This window comes from Gossypium arboreum, chromosome 4 (assembly GCF_025698485.1).
Source record: "Gossypium arboreum isolate Shixiya-1 chromosome 4, ASM2569848v2, whole genome shotgun sequence".
Classification (NCBI taxonomy): Eukaryota; Viridiplantae; Streptophyta; class Magnoliopsida; order Malvales; family Malvaceae; genus Gossypium; species Gossypium arboreum.
In genome coordinates this window covers 92445072-92460628 of record NC_069073.1, presented here as the reverse complement: position 1 = coordinate 92460628, position 15557 = coordinate 92445072, and the positions used below count along the sequence as shown (strand labels likewise).

The window sequence follows — 15557 nt, the reverse complement described above, 5'->3', positions numbered from 1 at the left end:
ACACATATAATACTCATATTCTTCCATAAAATTTCAGAAAACTACACATATTCTTTCATGGCAAAACCGTAATCTCTCAACCATTTTGCAAAATAATCCCCTTCATCGAAAGCTTATGTTACGAGGAGTCAAAAAATACAAAAATCATCAAGAATAACCTTATAAATGACTTACTTATAAGAGATGTTAATGGCTGATATTTTGAGCTCCCAAAACCCGCCTTTTGAATATGAAAATCGGTTGGAGAAGAAGAAATAAAAAGATGAAGCTTTTTGTTTTATTTTATTTAAAACTAGTCAAAATTGGTGACCAAAACACTACCTAATTTTGACTTTCCCATCAATTTTCCCCTATGGCCGGCCACCCTATTCTCTAAGGATTTAATTGCTCTTTAAGGCCCCCAATTTAGGTTCTTTAGCTAATTGACACCTTTATCCGAAAAAATAGGACTTTTGCACTTTACGCGATTTAGTCCATTTTCACAATTAAGCAAGCAATCGCTAAAATTAATTCACCAAAATTTTCAAGTACTTATCCAATCATACTACAATACATAAAATGATATTTAAAATAATTTCCTTGGACTCGATTTAGTGGTTTCAAAATCACTATTTCGACTAGCCCTAAAATTGGGCTGTTACAATTCTCCCCCATTTAGGGATTTTCGCCCTCGAAAATCTTACCGGTAAAAAGGTTTGGGTATTGGCTTTTCATGATCTCTTCGGGCTCCCATGTGGCCTCTTAAACCCCTTGTCGTTGCCATAATACTTTCACAAGGGGAACGCTCATATTTCTCAGTTGCTTAACCTCTCGGGCTAGGATCTTGACAGGTTCCTTACCATAAGACATATCCGAATGAATCTCAACCTCTGTTGGCACAATCACAAGCGAAAGGACTGATCTATATCGACGTAGCATGGACATATGAAACATGTTGTGAATCATTTCCAATTCTGGTGGTAAGGCCAATCGATAGGCAACCAGACCTATTCTCTCGGTAACCTTATAGCATCCTACGAAACGAGGACTCAACTTGCCTATTCTATCAAATCTGAGAACTTTTCTCCATGGGGATACTTTCAAAAACACTCGAACGCCAAATTGAACTTTGATCTCTTTCCGTTTCAAATCCGCATAGGATTTCTGCCTATCCAAGGTGGCCTACAAACAGTCACAAATCAATTTAACATTCTCTTCAGTCTCCTTAACTAGATCGACCCCGTGAATCTGACTCTCTCTGAGCTTGATCTAATATAAGGGCGTTCGACACTTTCGCCCATATAAAGCCTCATAAGGCGTCATCTTGAAACTCGACTGATAGCTATTATTGTAGGCAAATTCAACCAATGGGAAGTACCTTTCCCAACTACCTTGAAATTCGAGAACACAACACCGCAACATGTCTTGTAAAATCTGAATCACACTTTTCGACTGACTGTCGGTTTGCGGGTGAAATACTGTGCTAAAACTTAACTTTGTTCCCAATGCCTCTTGTAACTTTTTCCAAAACCTTGAGGTAAATCTCGGGTCCTTATCCAAAATAATCGACAAGGGCACCCTGTGTAGTCTTACAACTTCAGAAACATAAAGTCAGCCAATCTCTCAAGGGAGTAGTCGATACGTACTGGTATAAAATACGCAGACTTTGTTTGCCTGTCCATAATAACCCAAACAACATCCTTTTTCTTTGGGGTTACCGACAAACCCCTCGCGAAATCCATAGTAATCCGATCCCACTTCCACTCGTGAACCATGATAGGCTGAAGTAGACCTGAAGGTACTTGGTGTTTAGCCTTCACTTGTTGACACATAAGACACTTGGAAACGAACTCTGATATGTCTCTTTTCATTCCCGGCCAATAATACATTTTCTTCAAATTGTTATACATTTTTGTACTCCCGGGGTGTACTGACAAACAACCACTATGTGCTTCACCTAATATCTTTCGAATCAAATCGGTGTCCTTAGGAACACAAATCCTATCCCGGAATCTCAAGCAATAGTCGAAACCAATCCGAAAATCTGATTCAACATCCAATTCGCACAGGGTTTTCTCGGATAGTAATTCGCTATCATTCTTCTGAGGCTCAAAAATTTCTTGAAGAAATGTCGGTCTAGCTTTTAGCTCTGCTAGAACCAAACCATCCTCTGACAAGGTCAATCGGGCATTCATTGCTCTCAAAGCAAACAATGATTTTCTACTTAATACATCGACGACCACGTTCGCTTTTCCTGGATGGTAATTTATAATCAACTCATAATCTTTTAATAGTTCCAACCATCTACGTTGCCTCAGATTTAAATCCTTTTGGGTCATCAAGTACTTAAGACTTTTATGATCGGAATATACATGGCATATCTCTTCGAACAAATAATGTCGCTAGATCTTCAGAGCAAATACTATGGCGGTTAACTCTAGGTCATGTGTCAGATAGTTCGTCTTATAAGGATTCAATTGTCTCAAGGCATAAGCCACAACTTTGCCCTCTTGCATAAGTACACATCCCAACCTATTCAAAGAAGCATCGCTATAAATCACGAACTCTTTTCCTGATTCGGGTTGTACTAGTACTGGAGCCTCAGTCAACAATATCTTCAACTTCTCGAAACTCTGCTGGCACTTATCTGACCATTCAAACTTAACTCCTTTTTGAAGCAACCTTGTCATAGGAGTCGCAATCATAGAGAAGTCCTTTACAAATCGCCTGTAATAACCGGCCAACCCTAAAAGGCTTATACCTTCAGTCACATTCTTTGGTGGTTTCCATTCAACAATAACAGAAACTTTGCTAGGATCAACCCTAATACAATCACTCAAAACAATATGGCCCAAAAAGTCGACTTCCCTATGCTAAAACTCACTTTTACTAAATTTGGCATACAACTGATTGTCCCTCAGAGTCTGCAAAAAAGTTCTCAAGTGTTCGGCATGTTCTACCCTGTCTCTAGAGTATATTAGGATGTTATCGATGAATACAACTAAAAACTTATCTAGATATGCCGAAATACTCTATTCATAAAATCCATAAACACGGCAGGAGAATTTGTTAAGCTAAAATGCATGACGAGAAACTCATAGTGGCCATACCTCGTCCTAAAAGCGGTTTTAGGCACATCTGCTTCTTTAACTCATAGTTGATAATAACCAGATCTCAAGTCTATCTTAGAAAACCATGCTGCTCCCTTCACTTAGTCAAACAAGTCTTCAATTCGTGGCAACGGGTATTTGTTCTTGATCATCCTCTTATTTAACTACCGGTAGTTTATGCACAACCTCATAGATCCATCTTTCTTTTTCACAAAGAACACCGGAACACCCCACGGTGAAAAGCTTGGTCTCAAAAAACCCTTGTCGGTCAGTTCTTGCAACTGAGACTTTAGTTTTTTTAGCTCATTCGGGGCCATGTAATACGGAACAACTGAAATAGGCGTGGTCCCTGACATTAGCTCTATACCAAATTCAACCTCTCTATTAGGGGGTAACCCGGGCAATTCTTTCAGGAATACATCCACATATTCACTTACAACTGGTACTGACTCAACCTTCAACTCTGATTCCTTAGTATTCATTACAAAATTCAAACAAGCTTCACATCCTTTCCTCAAACATTTCTAGGCAGACATGGAAGATATCACCATAGGCAAGTTCCCTGGCTGACCTGATTCAACCCAAAGGGTTTCACCATTTTCACATTTTAATTTAATAGCCTTTTGTCTACAATTTACTACAGCATCATGGAATGTCAACCAGTTCATGCCCAATATGACATCAAACTCATCGAATGGTAATAGCATCAAATCGGCTAGAAAACAATGACCTTTAACTACTAAAAGACATTTCTTACATACTTTATCGACTATCACATATTTGCCTCATGGGTTTGACACTTTAATCATAAATTTCGTAGATTTAACAGGCATATTCATGCTAGACACCAACTTTATGCACACATACTAATAAGTAGAACCAGTGTCAGTTAAAGTAATAACAGTATTATCATAGAGAGATAATGTACCAGTGATCACATCAAGAGAAGATGTATCTTCACGTGCACGTATGGCATAAGTTCTAGCGGGAGCTCTAGCTTCAGACCTTACGGTAGTGTCTCTCGTCACATTCTTGCTACCAACCCCAACTCCAACATTCTTCTAAGGTCTTCCTTTAGAATTGGTGCCACTTGGCCTTGTACTCTGAAATTTCTTTTTGTCAGTCATTTTGGAGCGATCTTTAATAAAGTGGTCTTGAGAACCGCATCGAAAATAGGATCCATCGTTCATTCTACACTTGTTGAAATGATTTCGACAACAATGCTGACATTCTGGTTTGGAAGATCTAACATTGCCTACGCTAGCCACTAATGTATCCTGAGACTTAAAATCCAAATCTTGTTTCTTACGATCTCAGTACGAATTTCCAGCTGATGCATGAGAACGAGAGTAGATGTCTCTGGATTTCTTAGATTGTGATGGAAATGACTTGCTTAGATGTTTCTTCCTTACATCTCTAGTTTTCGCTTCGGTTTTCTTCTTTTCCTTGAATAATTCATCAGCTTTACAGGTCCGATCAACAAGTACTACGAACTCTTTCAACTCAAGGACACCCACTGACAGTCTAATGTCCTTATTAAGTCTATCTTTGAACCTTCTACTCATCTTCGCGTCAGAGGGTATGCACTCTCGAGCGTATTTACTAAGTTGGACGAACTCTCTTTCATATTCTGTGACGGTCATGTGGCCTTGTTTCAAGTCAAGGAATTCCTTACGCTTTTGATTCATAAATCTTTCACTAATGTATTTCTTCCGAAATTCCTCTTGGAAGAATTCCAATGTGACCCTTTCCTGAGGCACCACCGAAACTAACGTCTTCCACCAATACTATGCAGTGTCCCCCAACAAGGATATGACACACTTCAAGATTCTTCAGAAGTGCAAGATAATTCCTCGAATACCCTGATAGTATTCTCAAGCCAGAATTTTGCCTTTTTAGGGTCATTATCTTTATTAGCACGGAACTCCTCGGCTCCATGCTTCCGGATCTTATCCATTGAAGGACTATTCTACCTCTCAAGGTAGAGGTGTTCAATCGGTTAACCGACCCAAAATAACTTTAACTAAATTAACCGACCTTTCAAAAATTTTAATCGTTAGCCGAACCGAAATTTTTTCAAAAAAATTAACTGAACCGAAAATTTTTCGGTTAATTCGGTTAATATTTTTTTTAATTTTTGCTTAAAATAAGTATAAAATTAACCGAATTAACCGAGTTAATCGAATTAACTGAATTAACTGAATTATCCGAATTACCCAAATTAACCGAATTAACCGAATTATTTGTATAAAATTATATGTTTTTTATTTTTATTTTTAGTTTTAGTTTTAGATTTTTATTTTTATTTATTAAATTATTTGTAATTTTATGATTGGGTTGGGTAATTGGGTTGATTTGGGTACTTGGGTTAATATATATTAGATTGGGTATTTGGGTTTATGTTGGATTGGGTTTGAGTGAATAGTGGGCTATTTATGTATTATAATTTTATTTATTAATTTTTCGGTTAAACCGAAAAAATTCGATTAACCGACCGGTTTCGAACCAAATTAAACGTTAATCAAAAACTTAAAAAATTATTAACCGACCCCCGACCGAATTAATTTGGTTAACCGAGTCGGTTAACTGAATTTTTTCGATTTTACCCAAATTTTGCACACCCCTATCTCAAGGTCCATACCCTAGGGGTACTACGGGGATAGGTTAAGGGATAGGTGAGGGTGGAGGGGGTTGAGCATTCGGGTTCACTCAGACGAATTACGTGTACCACTCATTCATCATGTGGAGAAAGGCCTCTCGAGCCCCTTCTCTTCCTCCCTGACTAACTGTGGGAGCTCAATTATCGGATGGCACCGCTCTTTCGGTGGAGGTTGGCACGTTACTTTTTACGTAGTCTGCCATAGTTCGATCAGAATTCATTACTATATGAAAACACAATTTAAAAGGTTAGGAGTCGTCACACTATCTAGACTCATACACACGGTACTTTAGTCCAAAAACCGACTAAATCTTGGCTTTGATGACAATAAATGTAACACCCCATACCCGTGCATCACGCCGGGACGGAATATGAGGCATTACCTAGCTTAAACTTATGTATATAAACGTTTTCATAACACCAAAACATAGACAAATTAAAAAATTTTCAATTTTATTTATAAACTCCTTAATAAGAGCCTACTAAGCTAAAAACATCCATTGGAACCCATTCGGAAACAATCCGAGTCCTTTAAAGAACTCTAAAATTAACTCTTAACACAGGGGCATACGCTCGTGTCGGAGGGGCAATACGCCTGTGTGACATTTTAACATGGTCGTGCTATTGGCCCGTGTGGCTCACATGGCCTGAGCAATACAAGGACACGCCCGTGTTCTATAATCGTGTGGAATTAATTCTAAATGCACACCTACAGGGGTTTTCACACGGCTTGGAACACGCCCGTGTCTATGGCCCTTATTCTTCACACGGCCGTTACACACCCGTGTCTTAGCCCGTGTGCAAAAATTTGGACATTCTGTTTCTGACATCAACAATCCTTAAGGGCCACACGGCCAAGGCACACACCCGTGTGCTAGGCCATGCCCTTTATAATGCTGGAACACATAGTCGTGTCTCTGCCCGTGTGTGTACTACCATGCACACTAACTTACAATTCTTTCGTGGATGGGACACACGACCAAATTACACGCCCATGTGGTGGACCGTGTGTCAACACGGCCTAAACACACTCCCGTGTGTCTATCCGTGTGGACAAAATAAGGTTATTTACCAAGCCTTTTTGTCACCCTTACTTATGTAACCTGTACCAATCACTCTATACTAACATAAGGGCACATCATATAGCCAAAATAACCAAAATGGACAATATTTCGTTTACACAATTTACTCATCTATGAAAATATCATCTTCTATTTATAAATCAAAATGAGAATTGACCATCATCCATGGCCTTATACAAAATGAGTGTCGTATTCATCATATGAGCCAACACATTATGGCTAACTAACAAAAACACTAAACAAAGGCTTGAGTCACTATACATGCAAGAAAACAAAACAATGAAACTAGCTATACCAAGGTCTTGAGTGATAGTGTGATCGAAGCTTTTGATGTCCTTGGATCCCCGATGCAAGCTTGGCGGCACTATAAGGAAAGAAAAGAAAAGGGGTAAGTGTGGAAGCTTAGTAAGTACATATATGCAAATAAAGTGTAATTATAAGAAAATCATATTCATCCAATGGTAGCTTGTCATGCTTAAAATATATAAATCACTTAACATCTCTATCTTACTCTTCCTTTCATTCATGTATACTTAACACACCTCGTTCCTTACTCAGGTCCTAACCATGAGTTCTGTATACATACTTCATCAAAGTATTCACCAACTAAATCTTCTGGTTACCCGTTAAACTCTCAAAATACATATGGATACGCGAGGAATTTGCATTTAAATGCCATACAGGAAATCAGGGCTACCTCGCTCTATGAAACACTCATATTTGAGTTACTCACGGGTCTTTTTATCAAGTTAGGACCCGAACCCCGTAGCTATCATGTAACGTTTGTTCATAGAGCCTCTCACCGGTCTGTACACAAAGTCAGTACCCAGACCCACGTTACTTATAGCATTTATCTCATGAACTCAGACTCAATTCATGAGTTTAGACGACATAATTTTCATAACATGCCCCTTTGTATCCTATGCTATGTCTAAGGTTCAATGGGGTTTCATATCTAATCGAATAGCATCGCATTTACTCACATTGTAATTTACTCGCACAACATGTCATTTACACATTCGTGGCAACAATTAGAATTTAGACACATAACAACAATAAGCTAATTACACATGTATATTATTAAAATGAACCAAAGTAAGTTTCAAGAACACATTATTTACATATGTACTTACCTCGATACAAAATGATGAAGACGAGCTTAATCATTGTAAACTTTGTTCTTACCCCGATCAAGACCCGAATAGCGTTTCACTTGCTCTAAATTAATAAAATTCATTTATTTCATCAGCATATCAATTTAGACACCCAAAAGTTCATATTGGGCATAATAACTATTTTGCTCCTAGACTTTCACAAAATGACCATTTTACCCCTATACTCGAAAATCGATATTTATCAAATTTATTCATAATATAAGCATAGCTGATTATGTTTTATACTAGAAGCAATCCAAAATTTCCATTATTTCTCACATTTATTAACAAATTTCCAACTTATACAAAATAGTCCCTATTAGGGATTGCATGAAAAATCCCTTCATAAAAGTTGTTTATTACACATCTAATACTCATATTCTTCCATAAAATTTTAGAAAACTACACATATGCTTTCATGGGAGAACCCTAATCTCTCAACCATTTTGCAAAATAATCCCCTTCATAGAAAGCTTATGTTATAAGGAGTCCAAAAATACAAAAATCATCAAGAATAACTTTATAGATGACTTACTTGTAAGAGATGTTAATGGTTGATATTTTGAGCTCTCAAAACCCTCTTTAGATGATGAAAATCAGTTGAAAAAGAAGAAATAAAAAGATGAAGCTTTTTGTTTTATTTTATTTAAAACTAGTCAAAATTGGTGACCAAAACACTACTTAATTTTGACTTTCCCATCAATTTGTCCCCTATGGCCGACCACCCTATTCTCTAAGGGTGTAATTTCTGTTTAGGCCCCCAATTTAGGTTCTTTAGCTAATTGACACCCTTATCTAATGAAATAGAACTTTTGCACTTTATGCGATTTAGTTTTTTTTCACAATTAAGCAAACAATCGCTAAAATTAATTCACAAAAATTTTCATTTACTTATCTAATCATGCTACAATACATAAAATGATATTTAAAATAATTCCATTGACCTCAGTTTAGTGGTTCCAAAATCATTATTCCGCCTAGCCCCAAAATCGGGCTATTACAGATCTCCCTCCTTTAGGAATTTTTGCCCTCGAAAATCTTACCAGTAAAAAGGTTTGGGTATTGGCTTTTCATGATCTCTTCGAGTTCCCAGGTGGCCTCTTCAACCCCATGTCACTGCCATAATACTTTCACAAGGTGAACGCTCTTATTTCTCAGTTGCTTAACCTCTCAAGCTAGGATCTTAACAGGTTCCTCACCATAAGACATATCCGGATGAATCTCAACCTCTATTGGTGCAATCACATGCGAAGGGTCTGATCTATATCGATGTATCATGGACAGATGAAATACATCGTAAATATTTTCCAATTCTGGTGGGAAGGCCAATCGATAGGCAATCGGCCCTACTCTCTCGGTAACCTCATAGGGTCCTATGAAACGAGGACTCAACTTGCCTCTTTTACCAAATCTAAGAACTTTTCTCCATGGGGATACTTTCAAAAACAGTCGATCTCCAACTTGAAATTCGATCTCTTTTCGTTTCAAATATGCATAGGATTTCTACCTATCCAAGGTAGCCTTCAAATAGCCATGAATCACTTTAACTTCCTCTTCAGTTTCCTTGACTAGATCGACCCCGTGAATTTGACTCTCTCTAAGCTTGGTCCAATATAAGTGCGTTTGAAACTTTTTCCCATATAAAGCCTCATAAGGCGCCATCTTCAAACTCGAATGATAGCTATTATTGTAGGCGAATTCAACCAATGGTATGTACCTTTCCCAACTACTTTGAAATTCGAAAGCACAATACCGTAACATGTCTTCTAAAATCTGAATCACACTTTCCGACTGACCGTCGGTTTGCAGGTGAAATGCTATGCTGAAACTCAACTTTGTTCCAAATGCCTCTTGTAACTTTATCCAAAACCTCGAGGTAAATCTCAGGTCCCTATCCGAAATAATCGACTAGGGCAGTTCGTGTAGTCTCACAACTTTAGAAACATACAAGTCAGCCAATCTCCCAAGGGAGTAGTCGGTACACACTGGTATAAAATGTGCCGACTTTGTTAGCCTATCCAAAATAACCCAAACAAGATCCTTTTTCTTCGGCGTTACTGACAAACCCATCATGAAATCCATAGTAATCCGATTGATCGCGAGATTTCATGATAGGTTTTAGATATTTATAATTAATCGTTCTTGAAACTAACTATTATCGCGATGTAGGCAAGTGTACCTATCGAACAGTAGTATAGTTTTAGCAAGACCAGATTGTCAAACCCAAAGGAACTAAAAGTACTAGTAATGACTGTCTTTTTATTATCTAGCCTAAGAATAATGGGGTTTTGTTTTAACTAACTAATTATCTAAACTAAGAACTCACAGAGAATAGAATTGGGGAATTTCTTTTGGGAAAATCGATTGAATTAAGACAATACCTAAGGAAAAATCCACCTAGACTGTACTTGTTATTCTGGCTCCGAATAGGACGATTTATTCATTTAACTTGTTTCGTAGAAATCCCGAAGTTATGTTGTTATCCCTATTCAAGACTAATAATGTCTAATCCCTAGATTGAGTAATTGAGACCTTTCTCTAATTAACACTTTAGGGTTGTATTAACTCGATCTATGGATCCCCTTATTAGGTTTCACCCTAATCCGGCAAAATGTTATCACCCTATGTCTAAGCACGCAATCAACTCCGCTTAATTGTGACAAATGTACTCTTAGACAGGATCTATTCCTCCTCTGAATAAGAGCTTATCTTGAATCAGTATCCTGGGATATCAAAACAAGGATTAAGAACACATAATTAAGAACAAGTTAAATATTTATCATACAATTCAGAAAATAATAACAAGATTCGTCTTAGGTTTCATTCCCTTTAGGTATTTAGGGAATTTAGTTCATAAGTAAATAAGAAAACATCTCAGAAAAATACAGAATACAAAACATAAAGAAAACCCAAAACTCCTTAAGGGGAATTGAGGAGAGATCTTCAGTCTTGATGATGAATCCGGCTTTTAAGATGAATCAATCGGTTTCCTTGAAGTAATTCCTTACTCTCTATTCTATGTGTCCCCTTTTCTCCTCTTCTTGGGTGTATTTATAGGCTTTGGAATACCTATGAGCCCTCAAAAGTGGCCTTTTCTGAATTGGACTCAACTTGGGCTTGGCAAGGACACGCTCGTGTGCCACGCCCGTGTGCGATTATTTCAGGTCGTGTTCAAGCCTGTTAGAATGGCACGGGCGTGTGTTCCACCCGTGTGAGTCATGCTTCGATTCTTTCAGATTGACACGGCTGTGTGGGCTGCCCGTGTGAGGAAGTCTAAGCTGTGTTTATTTCGTACTTTGGCCCATTTTCTCCGTTTTTGGCCCGTTTCTCGTTCTTTTCACTCTCCTATGCTCTCCGAAGTATAAAACATGAAATTAAAGCATTAGGAGCATTGAATTCACCAATTCTAATAGGAAATCATCCATAAAATACGTTAAACATGGGGTAAAAATATGTATAAATTACGGTTTATCAAATACCCTCACACTTAAGCATTTGCTAGTCCTCAAGCAAAATCCTCAACTCATAATCAAAATAAATTCTTCTCAACTTATAATTTCTATCGATAATATCTCAAAATAATCCAAGGTAATCATACATTGAGAATTCAACTTAAAAGAACATAAAAGTTTCAAACATTCCAAGTTGAGTATTTAATTATGCAAACATAGGTGTCTCCCCTCATCTGAGTAATTACCTTTGATTCAGAATATCACAGAGTTTCACATTCTCGCTAAAGATTCACTCAAATCACTCGAGGTGTTTAAAGACAATATATGAAGCACTCAATAGTCAATAATAAAAAGTCATTACCATAGGCTTGCATGAAAATCAAATATTCACCACTATAATTTAAGATGATACATCAATAAAAAGGTCTTTAGAAGGTTGTAGTGAGGCTTGGCTAGGGGGTGTAGTCACAAGCTGAAAGAAAAGGTTAGAATCGAGATTGAATTGAAAAATTGCCTAACTAGAAAAAGAGTTAATCATTACTTGCGTATAACAGAGCTTCTTCTTAGAATATGGAATTACTAATAGTTTTTTTTATTTTTATTTAAGAACAAGTTAAATAACATAGACTAACTTATTACAAACAAGACATAGCTAAGCAATTTACTCAACTTAAATCTCGGTAAAAATAGGGATCAAATTAATTTAGGGGATTTCAATAATAATGGGTTAAGGGTTAATATTGAGGGTAATACAAGGAATGACTTGTTAGGCTCAAAGGGGTATACAAAGGGTTAATATTGAGGGTAATACAAGGAATGACTTGTTAGGCTCAAAGGGGTTTACAAAGGGTTAATCGTGGAGGTAGGTGGAGGTAGGCTTTTCATGGCATGAGTGGGTTAATCCTACGTGCCTTAATCATTTTGGCATATCAAATCAAGCGGTGTGGTCTTGACATGCATACTCAAGCAAGTTCTAGAATAACAGTTCGATATTGACGCACTCAAAGCAATAATAAAAGTGAGCATGAAAGAATTAATAGATGCTCAAAAGGCTAAAAAATCTTACAAAAATTATAGCTTTTGGATGTTTAGACCCGTAAATTCCAATTCAAAGTAATACCTAGACCTGGGGAAACAACCTATAATTTTAAATTCTTAAAAATTAACTTATCATGCTTGATTCTCTAATGTCTTAAAGTTGAAACAATCAATGTAATAATCCCTATGTTTTAATTCAAGATATATCAATCAAAATCATAAATCAATTAAAATTTATCCTAAGTATGATATGAGAGCTTTTCAAGAGAACAAGATAATCTTTCAGGGATTTTTCTGATAATGAAATGAATGCCCCTCCACACTTAAGATGTACATTGCCCTCAATGTACAAAGATAGATATTTAGAATATAAAAATAAGATAGGGAGAGAAGTGAAACTTCTTGCATGAAAAATGGATGAAATTCTTGGATTAGCGAGAGCGGGTTGTTGGAAATAAAGCTGGAAGACAAACATTATTCTAAAGAACAAAAGGAGAATTGGGGGAATAATTTGATAGTAATCATAAAGATAAGTCGTGTTTAAAAACAAAAGAATCTTAAGAAAATTAATGAAAGAAAAATAAAAGAAGATAGATAATATAATTTTTCTCAAGTGGCACGGCCAGTTCACATACCTGTGTGGTTCATGTCCAGCCCGTGTTTGTCGCGAAGTGAGATATCGTCACACGGCCTTTGGGCACGCCCGTGTGTCTGAGCCGTGTGGCTATATAGTCATGTTATACGATCGTATGTTATGTGGTTCACTTCTCCTACGGTTTTGTAGCTCTGTACATGCCCGTGTTCTTTTGTCAGTGTTGTCCACAGGTGGTAGACACGGGCGTGTCGCACGCCCGTGTACATTTGGCAGATTTGACCACGGCCAGGATGCATGCCCGTGGCCACTTATCGCATCTCGTGTTGGGAAAGATAACTTTTACCCTATTTTTTCACGGCCATATCGCACGGCCATGTTTCCGTCCGTGTTGGTCACACGGCCTTAAGCACGGCAGTGTGATCAGCCGTGTGGAGTTGGGAACCTGTGCTTCAAAGACTCTGTTAGTGACCTAGATGTTTACAAATTGAAATTTAAATAATTAAAAACCGTTAGTACTCGGGTTGCCTCCCGAGAAGTTCTTGTTTATAGTCTAAGCTCGACTGTTACCTTTCCATTGAATGGTCATAGTGGTTTGAGGAGTTTATACTCCTTATTCTTGCTATCAATATCATCAAAATAGGGTTTTAAACGGGTGTTGTTTACCTTAAAAGTGCCGAACTTTGGGTGACTCACCTCGATCGTACTGAATGGAAAAATTCTAAGTACCGTAAGAGGTATTTCTTCATCCTTTCTAAAAGTGACAATGTGAGGATCTACGGCATCTAATAAGACTTTATCGCCAACCTTAAGTTGATTTGGAAAGGTATCGAGCTCATTTTGGCACAGTTTTGGTTTATTGTGTGTTCTTGGTTTATGTGTTCGCCATTCATCTAGCTCATCTATTTGTAGTCTTCGTTCCTCATGAGTAGGTCCTCTACTATTGCTTGAGAATAACTCATGTGCTTCCTTCAGACTCATTTCCTGCAAAGTAGGTTGCACCATATTGTTAGTTTTAGTAGAATGGTTTAACCGATCACCTTCAATTTCTGATGTGTTGCTAGAATTGCGAGCTTGAAGGGTGATTGTTTCGTCTCCCACCCGGAATGTGAGTTCACCTATGCCAACATCAATGATCGTTTTAGCAGTTGCTAAAAAGGGCCTTCCTAGAATTAAGGGAGTGTTGCTATCCTCTTCTATGTCTAGAACAATAAAGTCAACGAGAAATATAAATTTATCGATTTTAACTAGAACATCTTCAATAATACCCCTAGGGAATCTTTAGTTTTATCTACTAATTGAATGTTCATCCTAGTCTGTTTGGGTTTCCCGAGACCTAGTTGCTTAAACATTTTGTAATGCATGACGTTGATACTAGCCCCTAGATCAGCTAATGCATTATTAACATCTAAACTACCAATTAAGTAAGGAATCATAAAACTCCCTGGATCTTTTAGTTCGTTGGGTAATTTATTTTGGAGAATAGCTGAGTAAACTGTGCTCAGCTCCACATGCGACGCCTCGTCCAACTTCCGCTTATTTGCTAAAAGCTCATTTAAAAATTTCATTGCGTTTGACATCTGTGATAGAGCTTCAATAAACGGTAAGTTAATATGTAATTTTCTTAAGAGTGTATGGAATTTACCAAATTGTTCATCTGAGCGTTCTTTCCTTGTCTCGTTGGGGTATGGCACACAAGGTTTATATTCGACAGTCACTGGTTTGTTTTTATTATAATCTACCTCACCATTACCTTTGCTTACCATTATTTTTTGCCTCGATTTTGGCTCAGCCTCAACGACTCCTTCTTCATTTCGAACATTAATTGCGTTGAGCTGTTCCCTTGGGTTAGGTTCAGTATTACTTGGCAGACTACCTTGTGGTTGTTTGGAGATTAGTTTAGGAAGCTGGCCTATCTGAGTTTTGAGCCTTTGGATTGACGCTTGTTGATTTTTAAGTGCTGTTTCGGTGTTCTGAAAGCGGGTTTCTGACACCGAGATAAACTTTGTGAGCATCTCTTCAAGGTTCGACTTCTTTTCCTGTTGATAGGGTGGCTGTTGGTAGCCCGAAGGTGGTTGCTGATTTCCTTGGCCTCCCCATGAGAAATTGGGGTGGTGCCTTGATCTAATACAATTCAAATTCAACCATTCAATCATTCATTTCATTCAAAATAATCCATAAACACATATTCAGGGCACTTTGCATTTTAGCCCTTACATTTTCGATTGTTTTGAGGTCGAGAGTTATTGTTACCCATATATTGGACTTGTTCCTCCTCGATGATAGGGTTGAAGGGTTGATACTTTGTGCATGCCATTCCTCCATTCGTTTTGCACCTCATTACTAGATGAACCTGTGAAAAACTAAGAAAACCATCAATTTCCTTATTCAAGAGTTCTACCTGATTGTAACAGCCTAATTTTCAGTGGTATCGAGAATAGAGATTTGAGATCACTAAATTTGACGGGTGAGTTGAAAATTTAATAAATTA

At 37.6% G+C, this 15557-nt stretch overlaps 1 protein-coding gene across 1 annotated transcript; it reads right to left on the bottom strand.

Annotated features, from left to right (window-relative positions):
* Nucleotides 1–741: 741 nt before the first annotated feature.
* Nucleotides 742–3571, bottom strand: LOC108459114 (uncharacterized). Its single transcript, XM_017758476.1, has 5 exons — nt 3276–3571; nt 2741–2802; nt 1911–2233; nt 987–1161; nt 742–869 (listed from the first exon to the last, which is right to left on the bottom strand). The coding sequence occupies exons 1-5, from the start codon at nt 3569–3571 to the stop codon at nt 742–744; spliced, it is 984 nt and encodes a 327-aa protein (XP_017613965.1).
* Nucleotides 3572–15557: the final 11986 nt, after the last annotated feature.

What these genes read in the sequence shown, in the direction of transcription:
- LOC108459114 (XM_017758476.1), bottom strand. Translation starts at nt 3,571, where the DNA reads ATGAATACTAAGGAATCAGAGTTGAAGGTTGAGTCAGTACCAGTTGTA. An exon ending in AAGAAAGATGGATCTATGAG is followed by an intron (nt 2,803 to 3,275) that starts GTTGTGCATAAA and finishes TGATTGTATTAG; the next exon opens with GGTTGATCCTAGCAAAGTTT. An exon ending in TAAGGTTACCGAGAGAATAG is followed by an intron (nt 870 to 986) that starts GTCTGGTTGCCT and finishes TTGTGCCAACAG; the next exon opens with AGGTTGAGATTCATTCGGAT.